The following is a 27494-nucleotide window of genomic DNA, read 5'->3' as shown; positions in this document are numbered from 1 at the left end:
ACAATATCTGCTGGACATTCAGGCAGTGAAACCTGTCCCAATGCCGGATTGCGGGTTGGCCATTACTCCAACCTGTTCATAGTCCCGAAGAGCTCGGGGGGCTGGAGAGCAATTCTGGACCTGAAGTGCCTCAACTCCTACCTAGTATACAGGTGCTTCAAGATGTCCTCCCTCAGGTCCATCCTCCAGGGGATCCAGCTGGGGGATTATCTGGTATCCGTAGACTTAACAGAGGCCTATCTTCACATCCCGATTCTGCTAGCCCATCGCAGATACCTCTGGTTCTTCCACAACGGGCAACACTTCCAGTACAGGGCTTTCCCCTTTGGCCTAGCCTCAGCACCGTGCACGTTCACGAAAGTCCTGGCAGCATTGGTGGGTCTCCGAGCCACTCCAGCGAGAATCCAATGTTAACTCGACAATGTGCTCGTTCAGGCTCAATCGCACACACAAGCAGTCCATGGCTTACATCTGACCTTACAGTCCCTGGGATTCTCTGTCAACTTACCCCAAAGTCATCTCTTGCCCATGACAAAAATCCTCCATCTGGGGGCGATGATAGACTCAGTTGTGGGACTGGTTCGGCTTTCCTCAGAATACCTCGTCAATCTCCAGTCGCTGGCACGTCGAGTTCGTGCAAGTCGGTCAGCTTCCATCCTGACTTTGGGCCACTTGCTGGGCAAGATGATGTCATGCATAGGGATAGTGCCCTGGGCCCGTCTTCACTCCTGGCCACTGCAGTGGGTGCTCATTCTCTATCAGCAACAACACATGAGCAACTCCTTAAGGACCACTCCCCTGTCACTGGGACTATAACTATTCCTGCAGTGGTGGCTGTCTCTGGCCCTACAATGTGGGTTGGAATTCTTGGAGCCTGATAGGGTTATGATCACAATGGACGCAAGCTTGTACGGTTGGGAGGCCCTGATGAATTCCAAGCTGGCGCAGGATCATTGGACAAACTCAGATCTGCGCCACAATGTCAACTGTCTAGAGCTGAAGTCAGCTTGCCTGACCCTCCTACACTTGAAGGACTCAATTGTCGATCGACACATGCTCCTCCTGACGGACAACGTAGCCATGAAGACTCACATAAGCCATCAGCGAGGCACACATTTCAAGTGTCTCTAGCTGGAGACTCTGAAACTTGGTTCCTGGGCGGAGAAACACCTAGCATCAATAACATCAGAGCACATCTCAGACACGGCCAACCATCAGGCCGACTGACTGATCCACACGACAGTTGACCACAGTGAGTGGCAGCTTCTCCCCAAGCTATTCCAAAGAATCTGTCATCACTTCATCACACCACTGGTGGACTTGTTCACAACCCCGGCAAACACACAACTGCCGTGGTTCTTCTCCCGCTTCCCGTCCCAGAACGCAGAAGGGACAGATGCCCTCCGGAGCAGATGGCCGCCCAGCCTGTTATTCTATGCCTTCCCCCCTCTCCCACTAATCCCTAGGACCCTGAGAAAGATAGTAGTAGAGAAGGCACACATCATCTTGCTAGCACCATATTGGCCTAGAGGATCTTGGTTTGCAGACCTTGTCCAACTGTCCATATCTCCCCCATGGAGGATTCCTCGGGAGGAGATCACCCTGTGCCAGGGAATCCTAATCCATCCAGAGCCCCAGTGGCTCCACTTGACTGCTTGGCACTTGAACAGTGCCTTCTGAGGGATGCAAACCTGTCAGCCAAGATCATAACAACTATTGAGGCTTCCTGACGTCCGTCGACCACACAAATTTACAATTCCACATGGTCGTTGTTCATCAAATGGTGCAAGCTTTCCATCGCTCTGAGGCTCTTTTTATTTCCTTTCAACCTGGTTCCTTGGGGGCCAGGGTCTCCTCTGCAACAATTGGCAGGTGGTTAAGGCAAGCCATCATCACCACCTATGTAGCCTCAGGTTAGTTTCCTACTTCAGGGATCACGGCTACTACAGCAGCATGGGCCACCAGAGCCCCATTTGAGGACATTTTCCGGGTGGCCACATGGGTGTCCCCAACTTCCTTTATCCGGCACTATCGTCTGGATATTTTTGCATCGGCGGAGGCGTCCTTTGGACACAGGATTCTCCAGTAGGTGGCAACCACCACTTCCCTGAGGTCTTAATTTCCCTTCCTGGGGCCTAGTTTGGGTGCGTCCCAGCTGTAGGCCCTCCCACCATCTCTACTGGAAAAAGAACATTGGTCCTTACCTGAATGTGTCTTTTCAGTAGAGTGGCAGGAGAGGCTACATCCCTCCCTAGTTCAGCGATACGTAGCTAGTTAGGAGGGGTGAAGGGCGGTCGGGTGGTCTGTTTTTTGTTGTGTCTTACAGCACTCGTCATTCAACTTCGAGGAAACGGAGCCAACGGGGAAAGGAGGATACTTAAAGAAATATCCCTCATTCTTTGGACCAATCAGGCTTTGACAAAACCCAGCTGTAGCCCCCCTGCCACTCTACTGAAAAGACACGTTCAGGTAAGGACCAACGTTCCTCTCATTCTGATGCCTTCCATAGGTATTTAGTTTTCAGTTCCAGAATTAACAGCTATCATGGTCAGCAGCCATTTTATGTGGTAATTATAAATATTTAGTCCAGAATATGCAATTGGAAAAGCACAAGAACTTCTGTGGTATTGTAATTGGGTTATATAATGTCTATTCTGTATGTCCTTAATATCTAGTTTTTAGATAAATTCCTTCATGTCATGTTTATTTTACACTTTTCTACTTTAATTTGAAGTTGTTTAGAACAATCATTTAGATTTAGATTTTTAAGACATCTTCAATTTAAGCAAAAATTATTGACAACTACCATGTTTTCCCAAAAATAAGATAAGGTCTTATTTTATTTTGAGCCCCAAAATAAGCACTTGGCCTTATTTGCAGGGAGGTCTTATTATTTTTGAGGTGCAGAAGGTGGCATGGTCACTTCGTGGCTGCTGCTGTGTTGCAATATTTTCAGGGAGGGCTTGTTTTCAAGGGAGGGCTTATTTTAGCACATGAACTCAAAAGCCTGATTGGGCTTATTTTCAGGGAAACAGGGTAGTTAAAGATTTGTTCTAAACAGAAAACATAACTATATAGTCAGTTATAATCTTTTGTAATCAGTTTTCTGTTTTTCTTTAATTGTTCTGGAATTTATGGGGAAGTGACAATACTAATATTTTCTTCTAATTCTAATTAGATAGATGGCAAAACATAGGAATGATGCTGTAGCTGAAATGCTACAAAACATGTAAAATACCCCACTATTGTAGTACACCTTCTTCACTCCCACTCTGTGCATGTGTGTTTGTTGATTGGTTTTGAAAGCAGGTTGACTTCCTAATTCTTTCTCATATGTAAATAATTCCTGCATTTATATTATGTATCTGCTTATAATCTATTTAAAAGTTTTTGAGCATATTTAGATTTCAAATAATGAAAACCGAGACTGATTTAGCTCATTTTCTATATAAAATCTGTTAAGTTTAATAAGTGCATATTTATTTTGACTAAAAATATCAGTTGAAGTGAGCAATGAAACAAACATCAAATAACTTGATTTAGGACTCATAATAAGTGTTGCAAATCTGTACTAAATCCCTTTGAGCATTTGAGCAATAGTTGTTTGAATTTGACGTCTAACAATAATCTATCTGGAATCGACAGTGATTTGCTGCTCATATGACTTTTAGATTTGTTTTTGTTTTTTGTAATAAATTTTTATTTTATTTTATAACATAAAAATTCCAACTTCAATTGAACAATGCGTTCTCTGGGTACAAGTCATTTTAGGAAGTAATAATGTGTTAACAATATTCAATGCATTAATATCAATTATACTAATATTAATAACAGTAATAATTATACTATTTATTTAACCAGTTTAACATATCTTCCTTATATCACTGATCCTTTTATATATTTCCTTGTTTTTAGCTCCCGTTTTTGTCAGCTAGCCATTAATAAAATAAGTCCCAAGGCAAAAAATAATCAGTTTTTTTCTAAATTGTGTTAACTTATCAATTTCTGCACATTCTAATATTTTTCTAATCACGTCTTCATCTGTTGGGATCTCTTCACTTTTCTATTGTTGTGCAGATTCTCACTGCTGTTAATATATGTAAAATCAGATATACATTCCCTTTATTATACTTGTCTGGTAAAATGCCCTGCAAAAATGTCTCTAGTTTCAATGTACGTATATGTTGTTTTATCATTCTTTCCAGCCATGTATGTATTTTTGTCCAGTATTTTTTCACTGTTTGACATGTCCATCAGGTATCTGGTGATATTATCCTTAAAAATCTTTTCTAATCTTGCGGGTGGAAAATGCCATCTATACTACATTTTATAAAGATTTACTTTATGTGCACTAGACATTGTTAATATATAATTTCTATCACATTGTTTCTACCATTAATCTAACTCAATTGAATAAAATAGCTATATATTTTCTTTATTAATTTTTCATCTGTTCCTGTTAATATCTGATCTAATTCTATTAATTCTCTATTTAAATCATACATTTTAACATCCTTCTCATATCTAGATTGTATCTGCACATATAACTATCATGTTATGTTAATCTCTTGATCACTCAATTCCTGTTTAGTTTAAAATTCCCCTGTAGTTTTTTTATCTGCATTAATCTGAATCTTCTTTTGTAATCAAAGTAATATTTGCTTCCATCCACGAATTTGGTACCTTTGCATCAATCAATTATAAACTTCCAACATTGATGGGCCTAGTTTATCTTGTAAGCATTTATAAAATTCTGCTTGCAGCCCATCTGGCCCTGGTGTTTTATTGCTCTTTTGTCTCTTAATCGCTTCTGACAATTCCATCATTGATATCCGTTCATTTACTTTTTCTGGTACTTTAAGTAGTTCTGCTTTTTCCAAATATTTTTTAATTTTCTTTTCTGAAACATTCTCTTGCTCATACAACTTTTCATAATAATCTTGAATTTTTTTAATCCTCATTTTGATAGTATAAAGTTCATTTCTGCCCATGTATCAATTTACTCCCTTCCTCTGTTTTTAATTTGTATGTCAACTATCTTCCTGGTTTATTTGCGTTTTCAAAAAGGTTCTATTTAGCATTTTTTTTGTGCCAATTCTTCTTCCTTTAGTAAATTTATTTTATGTTTTACTAGTTCCACTTGATTTTTTAAGATCTTCTTGTTTGGTTCTTTCTTTAATTCTAGTTCCAGTCTCTTATGTTCTTTTATTAACTTCTTTGGATTTTGTCTCTTTTTCTTGTTTTTTCCCCCTGTATGTTATACCACCTTGATGGCGAACCTATGTCACATGTGCCAGAAGTGGCACACAGCATCATCTCACGCGAGCTGTTGCCCATTGGTCTTCTGGGTTCCAGCATGCCATCCAGCTGGTTTACACATGCGAGGAAGTGCCAGAAACCATAAGAGAAGCCACTTGTTATGCGCATTTACACACCAGGAAGATGATCTTCTGGTTCCAGTGCATGCATGCGCATCACCTACCTGGTCTTTCAGTTTCTCCTGTGCATGTGTGCATGAACACTAGCATGTGCACCAGAAACCAGAAGATCACTTTCCTGGCACGTGCATGAAAGTTGACTGGCGCCAAAACTCAAAAGAGCAACGGGCAATGGCTTGTGTGCCCAAAGATGTGGAGAGGGGATCCCGGTGGTAACTTCCTAGGAGATCAAAGCAGTTGGCCAGGACAGGCGGGCTGGGGCTTCCTGCCTGAGTGGGCTTCATGTGCAGCCCCAGCCCACCAGCCTGTGGCACTGATGTGCATCTGTGATCCAGAGCACCTCAAAGATCTGGAATCTCAGGAAATACTCAGCTTTATCCATCTACAACATAATTACTGTATTCTCAAGATTTTTATCTGTCTGTGTAAGTCTATCATCCATCTCTTCCATTTTCTTCTCTGTTCTGATTTCTATTTTCTGCATCCTTCATTCATTTTTCATTATTGTCTGTTGAATCTTTTCCATTTTATCATCCATCTTTTCCATTATTTCCATGTCTTCAAAATGTTTTGCTTCTTGAAGTGTTTGGAGCATTAATTTCAGTTGTGCTTGCATTTTGTTCATCATATTCATTTTTTCCTGCTGCAACATGCTATCCAAAGATTTTTGGCTTGCTGGACTTGATGCAGCTGCTGCTGCTGAGGGTGCAAATGTATTTTTTCCCGTACTTTACTTAAATTTGAAGTGCTAGTCATTTCGAATAAGCTTAAGTTCTTCAAGACCTTTTAAAAAAATAGCAATAACACTACAATCTTGTAGTATTTTGTCAATCCCCCACCAACTTCTACTTAACCAATATTTTCACAAATCAAATCACCAAAGTACAAACAGTTTCAAATTTGCTATTATTGAAGGCCAGACAGAAGAAAGTCAAAGAAAAATAATAATAAAAGATCCTTGTCTTCAAGTTCTTCAAACTTTAATCCTTTTTTCTTATTTACTTGAGTTAGTAAATTTAATAAATTTGCAATCCACTTAGGCCCATCAAACTCCAAAGTTCAACCACTCGAATTAGTATATCACCCCCCCCCAAAAGGTGGGGAGTTCAAGCAAGAAGGAAAAAGGAAAATTCTTTGCTGTTTCCCACCTTGTAATTATTTTGTTTAATTTTCTTCTAAGTTCAAAGAGCTACAATTTTAAAAATTTTTATAGTGTTTCACTCTCAGTCTGTGCTGTATGATGTAAGCAATTTGATAAACAAGTGTTATTGAGGCTAACAGCTTATCTCAATAGCCAAGATCATATTTCCAATGTACTTTCATTACTTTCACTTCTCTGCAGTTTTCTTCAGTAGGTGTCACTGTTGCTCTATTCCTCTCCTTCCTCTTGTTGTCTTAAGTTGTTCATCTGCTTCAAAGCTGTTTAAAAGTCCCACGGGTCCGAATTTTAATTTTTACAGAATTTCAAGTTAATCTATTTTGTTTTTAAAATCCCAGTCCAACTTTCTAGCTTTTCAGTTTCTTCTCCCTTTTTAAAAAAAGTTTTGTTTTCTCTACTTACAGATTAATAAATAGCTCACAAGTTTGCTTGCCACTATTCTTGAGGGTGGAAAACAGACAATTCCACCTTCTCTTCTTTGAGTCCCACTTTCTTCCAGGCTTTTTTAGAGAGTAAAATCCACAACAGGAATTAGAAAAATCTCATCCAGATCTATCTATTCCTCAACCTCTATACTTGCTGCATTGGTCGGCTGTCATAAGTCCAGTCAGGCACGCAATGATCGTCTTTTTCTTCTCACTGGATTGAGAGCTTCTCTGCATCAAATGAGTATGTATTCTCTTTGTGATCAGCAGAGTGTCCTCTTTGTGTTCATCGCCCCTCCAGGGTGATTTGGGTCCCTCAAAACCTCCTGGCAGATGGAATTAGTGCGATTCCACCATTGAGATGTGTCGTATCACTGCGACGTCAGCCCCGTCTCCCTGACTTTTATATTCGTATGAAGAACGAATTCTGATTCGTTTGAATTTTTGAATTTTGATTTTATTTCAGGGCAGAAGACATTGGTATTGAATATTTAAAGATAATATGTAATGTGTTTCTTGACTGATTTCTTCCTTAAAATTGATTCCTGGAGTCCATTAAATAGTGATAAATCATCCAAACTCTGAAGGAGTGTGGAAGAAAAGGCTATCAGGCCTTTGAATTCAGACACTTGAACTGCCACTTCTCCAAAGTGGGAGTGGGTGCCTGATGTTGCTTCTTTTAGCAATTACTATCCTAAGATGTCATTGAAAATAAAGTTTTTTTGAGTAATCTTAATTACAACTCATTTGTGACTGTAGTCCAGCCACATGTGTCAGAAATTTTGTTGTAGAGCTACATGATGAAATATAGGAAAGTGGTTGTATGCTGTATCTGGCAATTGTAAATACTGTGAGACTCGCATTCAATAAATTATTGTAATTCAGAACATTTTTCAGCTACTAAGATTTTTTTTTTCATATACAGGTAGTCCTCAACCTATGAGTGTACTGGTCGTCCATTACGGCAGCTGTCATCCACTTGACCAAACCAACCTTTGTTATGAAGGTTGTTAAGCAAATGCCACAGACATTAAGTGAACCAGTTTGTTAATGACTAGTTTGCCAAAAAAGGGGGAAAAAGTGAATGCTGGTTTTAGGCAAAAACCTAGCCACCTTCTGCAGGACCCTTCAAACAGCCCTAAATGCAAGCTGGTTGCTGAGCATCCAACATACAGTCAAGTGATTGGGGGGGGGGGGGGAGGAAAAGAAGAGACGCCCTTCTGAACTTCATAACTGGGTTGTTCATAAATAGCCTGAGAGGAGGGAATAGTGTAACTTCAAACGGTTGATAAGATCATAAGTCAAGGACTAACAATAGCACTTAGACTTATACACTGCTTGATAGTGCTTTACAGCACTCTCTAAACAATTAGAGAGTAAACAGAGTAAGTATATTGTCCCCAACAATGTGGGCCCTCATTTTATCAATCTTGGAAGGATGGAAGGCTAAAGCAACCTTGAGTCAGTCAAGATTGAAACTCCTGGCAATGAGCAGAGTCAGCCTGCAATAATGTATTCCAGCCACTGTAACAACACAGGTATTATTGTCTAATTATTGGATTTGCTGCATTAATTTTGCAGTTTTTAGTAATGCAGTGGCCATTTCTAAAGATGTGTAAGGTACAAATTTCTGTAATAAGGTACTCTTCAACTTGTTGGCAATATGTCCATTCGACAAAAACCATTAATACATATTTCATTTTTCAGGGCTCTGGAAACTAACAAATACAATCACATCACTGCTACCTACTTTTTACTAGCAGAGCGGATTTTAAGAGAGAAACAAGAAAAAGAAATACAAACCAGATCAGCAAGTCCAAGCAATATAAAAGCGCAATTCAGGTAAGATTTAAGATTGTTTGATTTTTTATTATATATTTTATTCATATATAAATTAATTGTATTAAAATTTCATATATATACAGTATGTATGTATGAATGTATACACACACACACACACACACTAACACTAACAGAATTGGAAGGGATCTTGGAGGTCTTCTAGTCCAATCCCCAACATCTTACCCCTCAGACAGGGTCCGCAACTTGGGAGTCCTCCTGGATCCACAGCTGAGTTTCGACCACCACTTATCAGCTGTGACCAGGGGGGCATTTGCCCAGGTTTGCCTGGTGCGCCGGTTGCGGCCCTACCTGAACCGGGAGGCCCTCACAACAGTCACTCGAGCCCTTGTGATCTCTAGGCTGGAATACTGCAATGTGCTCTACATGGGGCTGCCCTTGAAGAGCATCCGGCGACTTCAGCTAGTCCAAAATGCAGCTGCGCGAGTGATTGTGGGCGCACCACGGTTCGCCCACATAACACCGATCCTCCGTGAGCTGCGCTGGCTACCTGTTGGTCTCCGGGTGCACTTCAAGGTCCTTCTTACCATCTATAAAGCGCTCCATGGTAGTGGATCTGGCTATTTGAGAGACCGCCTTCTGCCGATTACCTCCCTCCGTCCCATCAGATCGCATAGAGTAGGCCTCCTCCGAATTCCATCCGCCAGTCAGTGCCGACTGGCGACTACGCGGAGGAGAGCCTTCTCAGTTGCAGCTCCGACGCTATGGAACAATCTCCCCGTGGAGATCCGCACCCTCACCACCGTCCAGGCCTTCCGCACAGCCCTCAAGATCTGGCTATCCCGTCAGGCCTGGGGATAAGACTTTACTCTCGCCCCTCCCGAATGTTGAATGAATGTTGGGGTTTTTATTGCTAATTATTTCTATTCACATTTTCTTTTTGCGTTTTGTCCCGCACTCCCCCCCCCCTATTATTGTAAGCCGCCCTGAGTCCCCTCAGGGAAAAGGGCGGCCTATAAATGCTTAATAAAAAAAAACAAATCTTAAAAACTTCCAGTATTGGAGCATTCACAGTTTCTGGAGGCAAGTTGTTCCACTGATTAATTGTTCTAGCTGTCAGGAAATTTCTCCTTAGTTCTAAGTTGCTTCTCTCCTTGATTAGTTTGCACCCATTGCTTTTTGTCCTGCTCTCAGGTGCTTTGGACAATAGCTTAATTCCCTCTTCTTTGTGGCAGCCCCTGAGATATTGGAGCACTGCTATCATGTCTCTCCTATTAAACTAGACATACCCAGTTCCTGCAACTGTTCTTCATATGTTTTAGCCTCTAGTCCCCTTGCTCTTCTCTGCACTCTTTCTAGAGTCTCCATATCTTTTCTACATTGTGGCGACCAAAATTGGATGCAGTATTCCAAGTGTAGCCTTACCAAGGCATTATAAAGTGGTATTAACACTTCACATGATCTTGATTCTATCCCTCTGCTTATGCAGCCTAGAACTGTATTGGCTTTTTTGGCAGCTGCTGCACACTGCTGGCTCATATTTAAATGGTTGTCCACTAGGACTCCAAAGATCCCTCTCACAGTTATTACTATTGAGCAAAGTACCACCTATATTGTACCTGTGCATTTTGTTTCTCACAGTAAATATGATGATGTATAGATTTGTAGACAAAGGTCTCCCTTTCAGACCTTACTTGAATGAAAGGATAGGAGATATTACATGAATTTCAAGGCTAAGCTCAAGTATAATGATAGAGGCCTTAAATCTAAGATGTGTGCATAATAATGAGTGTATTCTCTAATTTTTTTTAAAAAACCCAATTATGGTATTAATTTTGAGATTTTTAGTTGTTGTTAGTTGTGAAGTCATGTCCAACCCATCGCAACCCCATGGACAATATTCCTCCAGATCTTCTTGTCCTCTACCATCCTCTGGAATCTATTTAACTTCACACCTACTGCTTCAATGACTCCATCCAGCCACCTCATTCTCTGTTGTCCCCTTTTTTGCCCTCAATCTTTCCAAGCATTAGGCTCTTCTCCAGTGAGTCCTTCCTTCTCATTAGGTGGCCAAAACATTTGAGTTTCATCTTCAGGATCTGGCCTTCTAAAGAGCAATCAGGGTTAATCTCCTTTAGGACTGACCAGTTTGATCGTCTTGCAGTCCAAGGGACTTGCAGGAGTCTTCTCCAGCACCATAGTTCAAAGACTTCAATTCTTTGGCGCTCAGCCTTTCTTATGGTCCAACTTTCACAGCCATACATTGCAACTGATAAAACCATAGCCTTTACTGTATGCATTTTTGTTGGCAGGGTGATGTCTCTGCTTTTTAGTATGCTGTCTAGATTGGCCATAGCTTTCTTCCCTCAGAGCAAGTGTCTTTTAATTTCTTGGCTGCAGTCCCCATCTGCGGTGATCTTGGAGCCCAGGAAAATAAAATCTGTCACTACCACCATTTCTTCCTCATCTATTTGCCAGGAATTGAGAGGGCCAGATACCATGATCGTAGTTTTCTAAATGTTGAGTTTCAAGCCAACTTTTGCACTCTTTCTTTACCCGCATCAAGAGCCTCTTTAGTTTCTCTTCACTTTCTGCCATTAGAGTGGTCTCATCTGCATATCTGAGGTTGTTGATATTTCTCCTGACAATCTTAATTCCAATTTTTGATTAATCTAACCCTGCCTTTCTCATGTGTACTCTGTCTATGAGTTAAATAGGCAGAGTGACAGTATACAGCCTTGTCAGACTCCTTTCGCAATTTTAAACCAATCAGTGGTTCTGTGTCCAGTTCTCACTGGGCATGGAATTTTGAGATATGGAAAGACAAAGTAATTAAAAATGATAATGCTTAAATCTTATTGCAGCCTTTTCTAAAGAACAATTGTATGAAAAAGCAGGAGATAGAAAAATAAACAAACTCAAAAAATATCAAACTAATTTAAATATAGAAATCAAAAAACAACTTAAAGATATAATTGGGAGAGTCTCTTCAGGAAGACTATTTAAAATCACTATAATAGAGGCTAAAATAAATTATATATTATGATATAGAAATAGCCCAAAAAAGTTCAGAAAAATGGCACTGTATTTAAAAAGCTCCACCAAACAGAGTATATGAAGTAAGAAATCTTATTTTAGTAAATGAAAAGAAAGCATAGCAAGTTAGATACTACTTGCTTTATATGATGAAATCAAATACTTGATGTTAGCAGCAGTTTATATTTTCAAAGTAGCAACTGGTGTGACTGGAGTTGAAATAAAGATGGGAGAAAGATAACATTTTCCATACTTAAATTTTCTTACAGTATCACTGTTCTTGTTTTTGTTTGTTTTTATGATTTTGTTTTTAAGAAAAAAAGTTTGGTGTTTTTGAAGAGGGTAACTTTACAGGGAAAATTACGAACGGGGAGGTGCCCAGGCTGAGAATAGGATTAAAGCTTAAAGTCATGAGTATTTTAAGAGTCAAAATCTGCATGCACTTGGAATTCTCTTAACCTGAGCAGGAACTGTACTTCTGAAATATATGCATAAGTCTGGTTGAATTGATTGCCTAAAAACTCAGATTTAAAATTAGCAATGAGGCAATCAAACATGAATAGGACAGAGGAGGTAAAAATGTTAACATTTTTAAAAATTTCCATACCTGAAATTTGGGCTAGAAATCTACTAATCATAAAAAATAATTTATGAAGTCTCATTCTCAATCTAGTCCAAATTCGTCTGATTTCTCATTGATGAAAAAAAATATTCAGAGGGCAGAATGGGTTACCCACTTGAAAACCAATACAATTATTTTTCTTTCATCTATTTGTTTTAACATGGTCCTCACTACTTTTCTTTTGAGAAAGTGCACAGTTGGCTCTCTTGAGTCTAATTTTTTAATCTTTTAATTTACATGCCTTCAAGCTGGGATATCAGTCACCTGTCCCACTTACATATGCAAAGGTTCCAGCAGTTCTTTTGAGAGCCACACACACTGGGATGGCTAGATTATAAAATACTGTTGTGGAGGTCCCCCAATATCTGTTGGACTTGCCTCTTCCATTATTACTATGGCATTTTTAAAGTCCTAAAATGTTGCACTGCATATCAGTACATTAGTATCACTTTAGTTACTAAAAAAACCCAACTAATTAAACAGCTAATGCCATTAAGAGAAAAAAATGAATCCAAAGATTTGTTTGAGACATATTGGAATTTCCATTTTGTTTATATGTTGATATAAGATGCCTTAATTTGTCTTTTTGTTTTCAAAAGATGGTCTGGAATGATTTAAGAAATTAAAGTTTAAAATGTAGCCAGATAGAATTAATTATTCAAATATTTGAACTCAAGCTAATGGATAAAAATGTGATTAATTTAAAAATACATATTGATTATTTCTTACTTTTTTATATTATTTGTAGCAATAATATATTGTATTAAAATGAGAAGCATTTAACATGGAATCTCTTCCTTTGAAGTAATTTTGCTTTTTATTTTTAACCGAATTTGCATTTTCCCGTTTCCTCTGTTTTGTTTATTTTAGGCAATCATGGCCAACAAAAATCGATGTTCCCCAAGATTTAGATGATGACCTTACAGCTTCTCCATTGTCCCATGCAGCTGTTCCCCAATCTCCTGCTCGTAATGCTGAAAATGTTCTTAATGGACACAGAAGTAAGGCACTTGAGTCGGTCAAGAAAGAGGATATTCCTGAATTAGCTGGACCAGCACTTTCAATTGTTCCATCAGTGAATTTAAAACCTACAACTAGTAGTCGGAAGTGCTTGTTTAGAGTGGAGGAAGATGAAGAGGAGGATGAAGAAGATAAAAAAGTTGTTTCTCTGTCAAATCAAGTTGTTCTGCGTCGTAAGCCTTCTGTTACAAATCGTCTTACTTCCCGAAAAAGTGCCCCGGTTCTTAATCAGATTTTTGAGGAAGGGGAATCTGATGATGAATTTGATATGGATGAGAATTTGCCTCCCAAACTAAGTCGGCTAAAAATGAATATTGCTTCACCCAGCACTGTGCATAAACGCTACCACAGAAGGAAAAGTCAGGGTCGTGGATCTAGCTGCAGTAGCTCAGAAACAAGTGATGATGACTCAGAAAGTAGGAGGCGTCTAGATAAAGACAGTGGATTTACTTACTCCTGGCATAGAAGAGATAGTAGTGAAGGTCCTCCAGGAAATCAAGGAGATGGAAGTGGACAAGGAAAACCAAGCAATGGAAATGGAGGGATTGACAAAACAAGTCCTGGTGATAATCATAAAGAGGGTGGCAGTCCTTCCAGTAGCTCTAGTGGAAGCACGAATAATAATTCAGGTTCTACTCGCAGATGTGCAGGATCTGGTAATTCAGTGCAGTTGTCATCAAGAAGTGCAGGTGATCTGGTTGAAAGTCTCAAGTTGATGAGCATTTGTTTAGGTTCTCAGATTCACAGTAGCACTAAATACATAATTGATCCCCAAAACATTTCATTTTCCAGTGTGAAGGTGCAGGAGAAATCAACATGGAAAATGTGCATAAATTCTGGGAGTGTAAATCCAGTTTCATCTTTGAGCAGTATAAAATTGTTTTCTGATCAAATGTCAGATGCGGCAAATGAGTTAGAACGAATAAAGAACAAGAACTTGAAAAATAATGTGCTACAACTACCTCTATGTGAAAAAACAATATCTGTGAATATTCAGCGAAACCCGAAGGAGGGACTATTATGTACATCAGGTCAGACAACTTGCTGTCATGTTGTTTGACAATAATCATATTTAACCCATTCTACTTGACATCACCAATCTTCCTGTTCAGAGCTGTGAATACTTTATTTCACTGAACCTTTTGTTACTTTGTCTTATTATGTTAACATAGGCTTAAAGCAGTAATTTATTACAATTTAATTTAGTTTTGCTTGTTATGACAATGCATGTACTATGCATGTTGCTAGCCAGTAATTTCTTTTGTCAAACAAACCCAAGAGCCATAGTGGTGTAGTTGTTAGTATGGAGTACTGCAGGCTACTTCTGCTGATTGTCATCTGCCTGTAGTTTGGCAGTTGGAGTCTCACTGGCTCAAGGTTGACTCAGCCTTCCATCCTTCTGGGGTCGGTAAAATGAGGACCCAGATTGTTGGGGGCAAAATGCTGATTCTGTAAACCGCTTAGAAAGGGCTGTAAAGCACTGTGAAGCGGTATATGTCTAAATATTATTGCTATTGTTATTTTTGTACCTTTCTAATTTTACTGTAGAAAATCTGGATTATAGTAAGGCTTGTGTCCAAATCCAGTATAAATTAAGCACTTAGTAGTTTCACATTCTGCACTTAAATTAGAAACAGAATTTTTGTTTCTTTGTAAAATGTCAAATTTTGTTCGGATCTTCTGTGTTAAAATATATGAGATGTGGCATAATTATCTGTGTTTGCAACAGAACCAAAGCAATAACATTTTGATACTGAAATCTCTTCTGGAGGTTTCAGAATTTCAAGGCTTGTACAAAGCAAAAGTGCACTGAAAAACTATCTTGAATTCTTGATTTTTAATCCCACATCTTTGTCTTAAATGCATGAGTGATAGCTGAAATGAAGATCTTCATTTGATATAGACAAGATTTTTTTAAAAAATCTCCAAGGCAGCTTTCCCCATAATTAAATGCAGACAATCTTTTTTAAAAAGAATTATCTAACAAAGAAATAGTGTGATTTAAATTTTCCCCATCCAAGGGAAAGCATTCATTACTATTAAATATAAGTTGTAAAGTATTGTGCAAAATATTTAAAATGGACCAATTTGTGGTAGCTGAGATCTATTTAAATAGATCTCTAGTTAATATCTATTCCAATAAATCATTTCATATGTAATAACTGTTGATAAAGATATTGAAAAAACAAAGTTTTTTCCCCAAATTTACTTTCCATTATGCCATTTAATATTTTCACTATTAATGGAATTGTCACAGAGTTGATTAAAGATATAATAATTTGAGCATGCAGATAAATGAGACAAGATAGGTAATTTCACTTTTGTATAATTTTAATTATATCAGAAATGCTTTAGAACACCAAAATGCATACAGTCAATTCAACTAGACATTTCTAATAAAGGAGAGTAGTAGTAGTTTCTGGAATCTGAGTAAAACAAGAGTCTATTCAGATTATTAAAACGTAATTGGAATATTTTAATATACCCCATGGCAAGATAGGTGGCATATAAATTTGATAATAATATATTCCAAGTTCTCCACGGATTCAAAATGCTTCATGCGTTATCTTACTGGAAAACCAATCATTTTAAGTAGTCATTTAGTTTAGGATGTGATATATAATTTGCTTTAATAATTCATCAAATCAAATAAATAACAAAAGTTGGCATGGAACAAATTTCTTCCATTCTTGAGTATTAGCTTTTTTTAAATCCCTTGCTACTAAAATGCCAGCAAATGAATGTTTTGGCACTTTTTCTGTTAAAAAAATACTTTTGACTAGATGAATTAACTTTTCTGAATATATATCTAGAATAAGATATTCCCAATTTGGGAAAATATAAGAATGTTATTTTCTTGCTCTGTGCACTGGGTCTTCAAAGCAATGCTGGTAAGAACTGATGGTATTATGTAGCAGCAACCCAGACTGTTGTCTGAGAGAGTTTACATACAGTTCAGAAAGTATTCAGACTATCTTCACTTGTCAATTTTGTTATCCTGCAGCCTGATTCTACAGTTGTTGAAATTCATTTTTTCCTCAATCTACAGTATTCCATAATGTGAAAACAGAAATTTAGACATGTCTTATTTTAAAAAATGTAAATATCCATTGACATAAGTATTCAGTCCCTTCATTCAGTACATCAATTAAAGCCTCGAGTCTTTTGGACTATGAAGCATCAAGCTTGCACACCTGGATTGGGGAATTTTCTGCCATTCTTCCCTGCAAATCCTCTCAAGATCAGTCAGCTGGATGGCGACTGCTGGTGGACAGCCATTTTCAGGTCCCTCCAGAGATGTTCAATAAGGTTCAAGTGAGGGCTCTGGCTAGGATATTCACAGAGATATCCCTAAGCCATTCCTGTATTGTCTTGGCTGTGTGGTTAGGATCATTATCATGATGGAGAGCTTAGTCTGAGATGCTGAGTGCTATTGTACAGGTTTTCATTGAGTTATTTGCTCCATTCAGCTTTCCCTCAACCTAAACCAGTCTCCCTATTCCTGCTGCTAAAAAATGCCCTCACAGCATGATGCTGCCACTACCATGCTTTACTTTTGGGGTGATATTGGGCAGGTGCCTGATTTCCTCCAGACATAGCGTATAAAATTAAGGCCAAACAATTCAATCTTAGTTTCATCAGACCAGAGAGTCTTGTTCCTCACAGTCTGAAAGTCCTTCAGGTGCTTTTTTGCAAACTTCAAGTGGGCTTTCATATGTTTTGCACTAAGGAGAGGCTTCTGCCTAGCCACTCTGCCATAAAGGGCAGATCGGTAGAGGGCTGCAGTAATGGTTGTCCTTCTGGAACTCTCTCCCATCTCCACACAGGATCTCTGGAACTTAGTCAGAGTGACCATCGGATTCTTCCTCACCTCTGTTACTAAGGCTCTTCTCCCCTGCTTGCTTAGTTTGACTGGGAACCAGCTCTTGGAAGAGTCCTGGTTGTGCCATATGTCTTTGAGAATTATGGAGGCCATCATGCTCTTCAGAACCTTCAGTGCAGCACCAATTTTATTGTAGCTATCCCTAGATCTGTGCCTTGTAATAATCCTGTCTCTGAGCTCTGCAGGCAGTTCCTTTGACCTTATGGCCTTTTTTTGCCACAGCATATATTGTCAGCTGTGAGGCCTTCTATAGAGAGGTGTGTTCCTTTCCAAATCATGTCCTACCAATTTAATTTACCACAGGTAGACTCCAATGAAAGTATACAAACATGTCAGCAATGATCCAGAGAACTGGGAGGCATCTGAACTAAATTTCAGGTTTGTTGCAAAGGGTCTGAATAGTTAAACTAACATAATATTTCAGTTTTTTTTCTTTTTAATAAATTTACAGGTATTTCTCAAATTCTGTTTTCACTTTGTCATTATGGAATATTGTGTAGATTAATGAGAAAAAAATGAATTTCAACAACTGTACATTCAGGTTGAAGCATAACAAAATTGACAAAAGTGAAGGTATCCGAATACTCTCTGTAGCTCAGTATTGTGATGCTAGCAAAATGGTCAAGTAAAATGCATTTCATTTACATTATGGGTTGTAGAGCACCAAAGAATTGTTACATTGGATTATAATTTTATGCTTCCTTTTTTAGTATGGTAAACCTGTCTAAAGGTACAATCTAAAACATTTTTATTAGAAAGCTATTTGAGTTCATGGCTTCTTTCCAAGTAAATATGGATTCATCTATAGTTCTGAATCATGCAGTGTATATTAATATCTAGCTTAATTAAGGTTTATAATTTTTATTTCCCAAGTGTAACAAGGTATGAATGAAATATTTCACTTTTGTTTTTCAGACTCTTGTTGCAATCTTGTTTTAAACTGCTTGAATGCTTTACCAGTCTGACATAAGTACTCTGCAAGATTCTGTGTGTATATACATGGACAAAACTGAAAGAACTGATATATAAGTGAAGCCATAGAAAATATTTGTTTGAAATTTTCTTGGGCAGGGATCTCATAAAGGGCCAGAAATAAGGACAGTTCATAAATATCAGTAAATAGGGCATCTATATAAAAAGTAGGGGAAATTTATAAAGGGCATTGGCAATAAACTTTGTTGCAGCTTTTATTTTTAAGTTGCTGTAAATATCACACATTATATACAGCCTAGGAATGGCACCTTTCTAACCAACCGCAGGAGTTTTTGTTTCTTCCATTTTTATATACAATTGTATATATGTATATGTGTAAATATATATATGGTGCTCACTTTAGTTCAGCGGTGTTGACCATTATGCCGCATAGCTGTAAAATAGCCTTTAGTTATGTATGGTTGGGTGAACTACTTGGGTGTACAGATGTTAGCCTGAATGTTGTCTTTTATTCATTTGTTCACAAATGAATGACTGTGCATGTATTGTATGTTGTATTATGTTCTGTTAAAGGAGGGAGAGAATAACCACTACATTAAAATATATTGGACCAAACTATATAGAACAAGTAACAATTTTCTGTACCCCTTAAATTTGTCTTTACAACTTGCTTATCGTTACTGTAGCATATAAATATTGTGAAAAACAACTAGTCTTGTATTTTTCTGTATGAATATATAATGTACCTCTAGCAATTTATCTGTATTTAAGATGTGACAATCTTGACAGAAAATTAATTTTGCAAGTAGCAGTTAAATTAAGCAGAACTGAATGCAGAAAAATTAAGCGTTTTAAGAAAGGGTACAGAAATATCCGTTTATCTTTGTCAGTTGTTTCCAGCAATGTTTGGCTTTCTTCACTATGTAACTATTCATGGTGTGTGACAAAAATCCAGTTAATAAAAATGATCTCTTGATCAGTTAAAAAAAGACTTCCATGTCAACTTTATTTACTCACTAGTGTGGCTTCTGTTTCAACACTGAAAAGCTGACATATTAGCCCTATTGTAGTAGGTAAGCTATGGTTTGTCTGTAACTATTACAGGGCTGTCATACTAATGGCCCGCAGGCCAGATATTTCATACACTGGCTATGCCCATCCCTGGTTTAGCGAAGGGAAAAAGTTGTGATATGTTGCATGCCACCATGATGACTAAAGTATAAGGTCTTGCTTCTCCAATCTTCTCAAGAAAGCTGGATTCTTGAAACTGCAGTGGTTCCCAAAGAAGCTTTAATTGAAAGGTTTGTGATAACAAGATCTAGGCAAGAAGTAAAGCTCACCTAAAACCATCTATTTAAACCAATGCTAACCAAACCCCTCCCACGCTACATCATTGCAGGGAAACAGAAACAGAGACTTCATATAGAGATTAGCACAGTAATGGAGGGAATAGAAACTGGAAACAGAAACTTCATATACAGATCACTCCAGGGGTGAGTTGCTGCCAGCATTACTGCTGGTTTGGTGCATGCAAAAATTTTGCGCACACGCCAGACGTGGGTACTCTCCACTCGTTTGCATTTGCACATAAATAGGTGTGCATGTGCAAACGGTTAAAAATGGGGAGGAGGAATACATGTGTTCAATGAAATTTGTTCTGTGCGTGCACAGAACCAAAAATCAAGATGTTGACACCGTAGGAGAACAAATTTGTTCAAATTTGCACATCTGGGTTGCTGCCGGTTCCAGCGATCCAGGCCCCCAAACCACTATCAGTTCAGCCGAACCGATAGGAACCCACTACTGGACCATTCTGTTCATCCCCTCCCCCTCCTCCCCACCAAAATGCCAGCATCCCTATAGAAATATTTGGGACCTGACAGCAAGTTTGACAGCCCTGATCTACTATGTCAAACAATACTGGAGAAACTGGTATGTCCCTAATTCAGACTTATTTCAGTTTCCAAAGCAGCCAGTGACATTTGTTCTTGTTTTTGACCCTTTGAAATACCTTAAAACAACGAAACCCTTTCAAGAGGATAAATTAATGGACAGCTGAAGAGATTGTACTTACATTCTGGTTATGTATGCAAGTATCATATGAAATGTTGATTGTATGTAGTTAACCAGGCTAGAAACCAGAAGACTAAATTCCACTCCTGCCTAAACTCTGAAAGTTGGTTGGGTGACTGGCACTGCGCCAGTCACTCACTCTCAGCCCAATACACATGGTGATTTTTCTGAAGAAAATAGGAGAAAGTGTTTGTATCTTTGAATTATTTATAAAGTAATAAAGGTTGGATTAAAGAAATCGTTCATATGAGGATAATACATGCAGTATTTCAGGATGTTAAAAGAAAGGTTGGCAAAGTAAGGTTCCACATATCAACAGTTGTTCGTTGCTTTTATTGTGAATAGCATTCATATTCAGAGATTGAGCATTTCCGAAAGGTACAAATGAGCTGACACTGGAAAGCTGTCCTCTAGAACAGTTTTAAATGTCAAGGGAACCCTTCCTTTTATAAAACTTCACCTCTAGTATTCTTTTGCTGCCATAGCATTAACAATGTTTGGGGAATTACCAATTTCACCTGGTGGCAGAGTGTAATTAAATGCCCAAAATGAACTCTTCATTTATATGAAGATTCAGTGGAAATTTCAAACGTAAGAAAAAGTTAACTGGCTTCCATAGTTGATTAGGCATTTGCTGTACTAAATGTATTGGTTAAAATAGGTGAAGCTTCTATAAATATTCTATTGTGAAATTTTTGAATTGTCTTGTAGTATACAATAAAGAACAATTTGTTCTTGCTAGTGTAGACAGATGCCTAGATTTATCCGAGACTGAACTCCAGATATCAGATTTGATATTTGTTACATAATGATAATGATCCTCAATGAAGATTAATGGGGAAGCCTCAAAATAACAGCTCTTCTCTTCTGCTCCTGTTCCATTACCACTAACTGCTTTTCTTGGATATTGACTACTTCTATAAATTGATTTAACCGAAAATACAATATAGGAAATTTTACTTTAAGCTTTGTTCTCATTGGGATCATAATACTACAAAGATTTAAAACCAGCAGTACACATATTGCATTTTTAAAGATTAACAATAAAGCCATTTTTTTAAAGCTAGATCTTTTTATGTAATTTGAAACTACAAATATAATTATCTGCAATAATGTAATTTAACGTGTTTTTAATAAGAACTTCACCAACACTGTTATTTTACAGGAAATAAATTCAACACTGAATGCCTGTAGCAATTATTGTGCTGTAACTATGTACTTAAAATTGACTCGTTCCTGCTGTTACTGCTAAACTTCCTTGCCCAAATTCACCCCCCTCCCCAGTTCTCTATTTCATAGGATTTTTTGGTAATGAAATATGCAGACAGTTTTCAGCAACAAATAAGCTTTCTTGGAGACATTCCTTTATCTGGGATGATGGTTTTATTTCACTTAAAATGAAGCATTTAATTTCGGGCAGGTCTTTGGTTTAAGTTCTAATGATTAACTACCACTAACTTCCTTAATATGCTTTATATTAATATCTATTTACATTTTGTTATAGTGGTTAAGGCACTAGGATAGAAAGGAAAAACCAAGTTCTAGTTAATGGTGGGATTCAAATAATTTAACAACCGGTTCGCCCAAGCACAGGTTGCCCATCGTGGGAGGTGTGACCCATCCTCCAGCTCTGCCGCACATGTGGGACACACCTTTCGCGACAGCCAACCTCACCCTGGGCGAACCGGTTGCTAAATTAACCACCACCCCGGTTATCAAAGTGGATCCTGGGCAATGGAGAAATGGGAAATGGAGTGTCTGGCACGAGGGAAAGAGGAAGAGCAGGAAAAGAAAGAAAGCGGCCTCCTCTTGCACTGGCCATTCTGTTGCCTGTTTCTCCATTGCAGCATTGCTGTGGAGCTTGCCCCACCCACCCCTGCCCAGATGCTCTTGCTTCTCTCAAGCATTTCTTTTCCTACCTGATTTCCAACTCTGTTGCATTTCTCCATCACGTTTCTCGCCGTCGTGTACAAGGAAACAAGTTTATGGGACTAAAACCTATCAATGCCAACTTCGCAAGATCTTCCCGCCCCCCAAGAAGTTGGAATTGATAGAACTTTTTTAAATCCGCCAAATTTTTGATACCCTGCACATTACAGCAAGAAACTCATCAGAGCTGGAAATCAGGTAGGCAAAGAAATGCTTGGGGAAAGCCGGAGCATCTGGGCAGTGGTGGGTGAGATAAGCTCTTCTGCCCACAAAAACCATGTCTGACAGCCAATGCTGAAAGGCAGAGAAAGAGCTGCCAGGAAGAAGCCAGTCAGCCCGGGAGTTGGAAAAAATCCCCCCTCCTACCTGCCACCCCCAAATTGCATTGATAAAGGGGGAGGGTGGCTAAGTGAAAGACAGAAAGCCCTGCCGTGCCCTGTGAGACAGGAGAGAAGGCAAAGGGAGCCCCATCTTGCTCCATGCACCCCAATAAAAAGCAGAAGAAGCCCATCCACTTCTCTTCCCCGTCCTCTGGCACTGGAAGCCAACTGTCAACCACACACCCAGTCGCCATTCATTTCTCTGTGTGTATGTGTGTCTTGGCTCATCTGATGCCACATTCCACCATGGAGGCCAGGAAGGTGCACCTATGGCAGGATGGCGGGTGGCCGCAGTGGTGGAGGGTGTGCTTGGCAAACTGCTTGATGAACTCATGCAGGTGGAAATAGATCATGCTCAGGCATGACACAGGCCAAGAGTGCAGCCTCGATCACATGCAGGAAAGGTAGCAAAATTGGGAACACCGGGAGAGAAGGAAGCTTGCTGGGCCGGGCACATGGAGGCAGGGAAGGCCACCCCAACCTTCCCCACCTACCTGCAGGCCACTGCCCGGGAAGAGGCTGCCCAGGTAGCATGCAGTGTGAGCTGTAGCTCATGGATCATGGCACGGCTAAGAGACTGAGACTGAGTCCTCTTTGCAGGAGCCCCAATGATACCCCTAGCCTCCTTAGAGCATAGACAGCTCTGGACACTAGATTGGACCCCTGTAAACCTGTTGTCTGCTGAGGAGCCCAGGCGAAGTCTCGCTTGTCTGCCTGCCTGCTGAGGCGACGGGACTCCCTGTGATGGATAGTTTCCTTCAGGTTAATGTCAGCGTTCCAAATATCCAAAATTAAATCAGAGTTCAAGGCAGAGCTTTCCTCGGTGTTTCAATTTATTAAGAGACATGTTGGTACATCTGTGGAAAACCCGAATCTGAAAACTTCCTGGGTTTCCCACCCAGTTGAAAGTTCATGATCTTGTCCCCACACCCACAAGTCCATCACATGGTCCAATCTTCCTCTGCCATGCTGGCATTTCCACCCACCTAGTTCTGGTCAGGTGCAGAGGTGCGGAGACAAAATATGACCTTGGGCTTCTAGAAAGGAATGTTTTATTTTGACAACAACACATTCTACAATTCTATTCCTTACTATTCCCCCTCCCAGTTCCTCATTAATGAAACAGTAGTAAAGAAAGAGGTGTGGCAGCCAAAGATCTTAAAAGGAATATGACTTCAGGCCTGACAGTTAGTTTAGCTCCAACTCCTGTCTCCAAGTGCCTTGTCAGAGTTACCTTGGGATTTTGCCTGCACCGACACCGCTTGCTTGGAAGGGGCCGGGGACCAGTTAGAGGATCACTGAAATGCCTCAGGAGAATTTGGGCGAGGCAAGGAGGGGTTGGAAGGGCAGGAGTGACCTGCAAGACTGGGTTGGGCATAGTGATTCAACTGGTTCATTGAACTGCACACATTAACTACCAGTTTGGCTATACAGGTGTAAACCGGCTGAATCCCACCACTGGTTCTAATTTCCTTTATGCACAAGCCAGCTGGATGACCTTAGGCTAGTAACTTTCTCTCCACCCTAAGGAAGCAATGGCAGGTCCCTTCTGAAAATCCTTACTAATAAAAGCTGTAGGGACCTATCCAGGCAGCCTGCAAAAATTTGACATGATTGAAAGGGGTGGGGGAGGAGACAAGTATTTTTATATATTTTTCCCAATTCCAATTAAGAATTATATACAAAATGATGTCTAATGTTAGGAATATCAGAAAACTATTTCTAATGATATGCAATTAAATTTCCTGTAAGCTAGGAAGTTTGCCCTATTGAACCAGATTTGTTAAATCCAAAATGTGATTTGGAATCTATAATATGCTCGGCATAATTGTATCAATTATCTGGTAGGTTTCCTTTTTTGAACTCATTTTTTGTACATTTTAAATGTATTAAACTATCAGGATGTACTCTACATTCAATTTCTATTTAATCTTTAAAGTATGCATGTATAATACTGTGAAGTTATTTATAAGCTTACTGATACCATTTTTTCTCTCTTAATATGTTTCTTCTGTAAGTGTTTGAGGTCTAAAGTAGAAAATAGAAAATAAGTCTGTTGACAATAAGATTTACCTTTATTGTCATTTTTTCTGTGGGCATTTTGGCACACATAAAAAATGAAACTGTTGCTTGCTCTCAAAAGTGTATACATACATAACAGACATATAGACATGCTATATGCATACATATGTACATATTTATACTCGTAACATATAAATACATATAAATATTAATCACTGCCCATCTTGAATACATAGCAGAAAGAGGAAGCTTGATAGTTCACAAGGTTGATAATGGAACAAAACTGTGGCTGAATCTGGATGTTCTACTTCTGATACTATGAAACCTCCTCTCAGAAGGTTACAAGGAAAACAGGTCATGAAGAAGATGCGTAGCATCCCAGACAATACTGTTCAAGCAACGCTTATATACTATATCCCAGACAGAACTGCCAATAATATTTTCTGCCATCCTCACCACTCTCTGCACCACCTTCTTGTCCGAAGCAGTAATGCTTCCAAACCAGACTGTAATGCAATATGACAGGATGTTCTTGATTGTCCCTCTATAGAAAGTGGTAAGGATTAGGGAAAAAGATGTACTTTTCTCATGCGATGCATGAGGCGCTGCTGTGTCAACTTCACCAGTATCTTGCTGTTGAGTGACCAAGCCAGCCTACTCATTAGCTGCACATCCAGAAATTTTAATGCTAACCATTTCCAATGTTCCCTCTAATTTTTTTTCAGTGTGGGCGGAAAACTATAGTGTTTGAACGGCACATTTTCATGCCTGAGCAGCTGAATTTTTTTTCACAGATGTGACCCAAGACAACAACGAAATCAGTGTTATTTGAAACTCAAAGTTATGTTTATTCAAGGTACCCGCTTCATTAAAATATAAATATATAAATGATATATAAAATTATATATCAGTATCACTTATAATACTGCAAGCTTGTTCAAAAGCAAACTCACTACAATTATCTTTTCAAATTCATGTTGGATTAAATAAAAAAGAGCTTTGAAATGAATATATGAATGGCACTTAATACCTGTAATATTAAAATAGTAAATGTTTGATATACTTCATTTTAATGAGTTCACATTCAATTGCAAAAGTTGTCTATACACTGTATGCTTCTGTGAATGTATTATATGCAATTGCTATTTTAAATGAGTAAAATGATTAAAATCCCCATGCATAAAGTCTCATTCACATCTAACAGTTTTCTTCTATCATTAATTTGTAAACTCAAGGACTTATTGCCTGTATGTTCAACAATGCTTGCTGATTGTTTAAAAATTTGTGGCAATTTGTTCCTCTCTATACAAATGGTTTCAGTACCCTACTACTGCTGAACTCTGGGAGACAATTCTGCATATAACTAGTGATAGTAACTACTGACCCAAAATTGCAAAACATTAAACTTTATTATTTTTAATATGAAAAAATAATTTGACTCATAAAATCTTATTTTTTTTCATGACTGCTCACACAGAAATTGCTTGCTATTGGAAAAAGTACATTCTAATAATGAATAGCTAAACAGAATAGGAAATTGCATTATCCAAAACTCTAAAAAAATGAAGTGAAAAATATTTTAGCCACATTTTTTTCAAATCTTACTCCTCCTACAAACTCCATATTACTTGCAAATATAAATAGATTGCTAAAATGACTCTATCATAAAAAATAAGATAAAAAACATCTTCCTTTTGTTTGTAAAGTAGTGATTTTAGTTTGCTCCAAATGATTTAACTATGCAAGTCACTAATTTAGACAGATAGGAAGTTTAATTAGATTAAAAGTGAAAATATTCTCAATGACTGAAAATCCCAATGAGTTATCACATATAGGTACTCCTTCATTACAACGTGGGACTGGAATTTTTATCACTCAGTAATGTGGTCACAAAGCGTGATGTCACGTGATCCAGTGAAGCCGGCAAGTCCACGGGGCAAACGCTGCACTGCTTCTCCTTGCGGTGCGGGCAGCCCTCACTGCAGCGGCCGGAGAGCCCAGGATTGATGGAGGCACCAAAGGCTGGCGCCTTTCGGCCGCCGGGCTGCCAGTCCCGATGCTGCCATTCTGGTGGTGCTCATCGGCTCGCTTTGGTGGGATAATGCACCACTGCCGCCACGTCTGCTGGTCACCCATCCAAGGCCCCCCTGGTCGGTGCCATGTCCCCCCCAGCCTTGGTGGCTATGACCAGGAGCAGCAAAAGAGGCAGCAGCATCTCAATGCCTCAGGAGGAGGCAGAGGGAGTCCGAGAGGTGAGGATGGAGGGGAGGTGCCTGCTCTTGCCCGGCAGCCCGGAGCAAAACATGCTGTTAACCATTTGCATGTCACAGTTTTGCATAACATGCTCATTGCATTGTGTTGTGTGCTTCCCTCCATTCCAACAGAGGGTTGCAAAGCAACCCCCTTGGTAACTGGGCAATATTCCCTTTAAGCTGCGCCAAATACCCAGAAAGTCCCAATAGTATGGTGTAAAATAGTTGCTCCAGGAAGCCTGAGCCACCTCAACCATGTCACTTTTCTGCCCTGCACCTCAAGAATCAAGACTCCTACAGCAAAGGCCACCTGCTCGGCAAGGTACATTGGGTAGGAAAGGTTTAGCTGGAGGGGGTTTTGATCGCGATTCTGCGGCTACTCTGCAGTTCGTGTCCAGCAAATACGTGCCCCTGTGCAGCAGTTGGAAATGGCTGTGCGCTGTTTTCTTGCCATGTGCGTGGCTGCACAGCCACGCAGCTTAGAGAGAACATTGACCATTTCCACAGGTGGATCATTTATAG

The 27494-nt window shown here is 39.2% G+C and overlaps 1 protein-coding gene across 3 annotated transcripts in view; it reads left to right on the top strand.

Moving 5' to 3' along the window:
* The window catches only part of SNRK (SNF related kinase), a 41210-nt gene extending 22211 nt beyond the window's left edge, over nt 1–18999 (top strand). For 2 of the 3 annotated variants that reach the window (XM_032237083.1, XM_032237084.1), the window contains exons 6-8: nt 8730–8864; nt 13351–14531; nt 18299–18999. In XM_032237083.1, the coding sequence (XP_032092974.1) occupies nt 8730–8864; nt 13351–14531; nt 18299–18348 (1366 nt within the window). In that variant the 3' untranslated portion in view covers nt 18349–18999. Of the gene's footprint in view, nt 1–8729; nt 8865–13350; nt 14881–18298 lie in introns of those variants that run through there. The other variant, XM_032237085.1, reaches the window with a different exon arrangement.
* The last annotated feature ends 8495 nt before the right edge of the window (nt 19000–27494 follow it).

Source organism: Thamnophis elegans, chromosome Z, assembly GCF_009769535.1.
Source record: "Thamnophis elegans isolate rThaEle1 chromosome Z, rThaEle1.pri, whole genome shotgun sequence".
In the NCBI taxonomy this organism is placed as follows: Eukaryota; Metazoa; Chordata; class Lepidosauria; order Squamata; family Colubridae; genus Thamnophis; species Thamnophis elegans.
The sequence above is the reverse complement of the archived record's forward strand: the minus strand, read 5'-3'. Positions and strand labels throughout refer to the sequence as shown.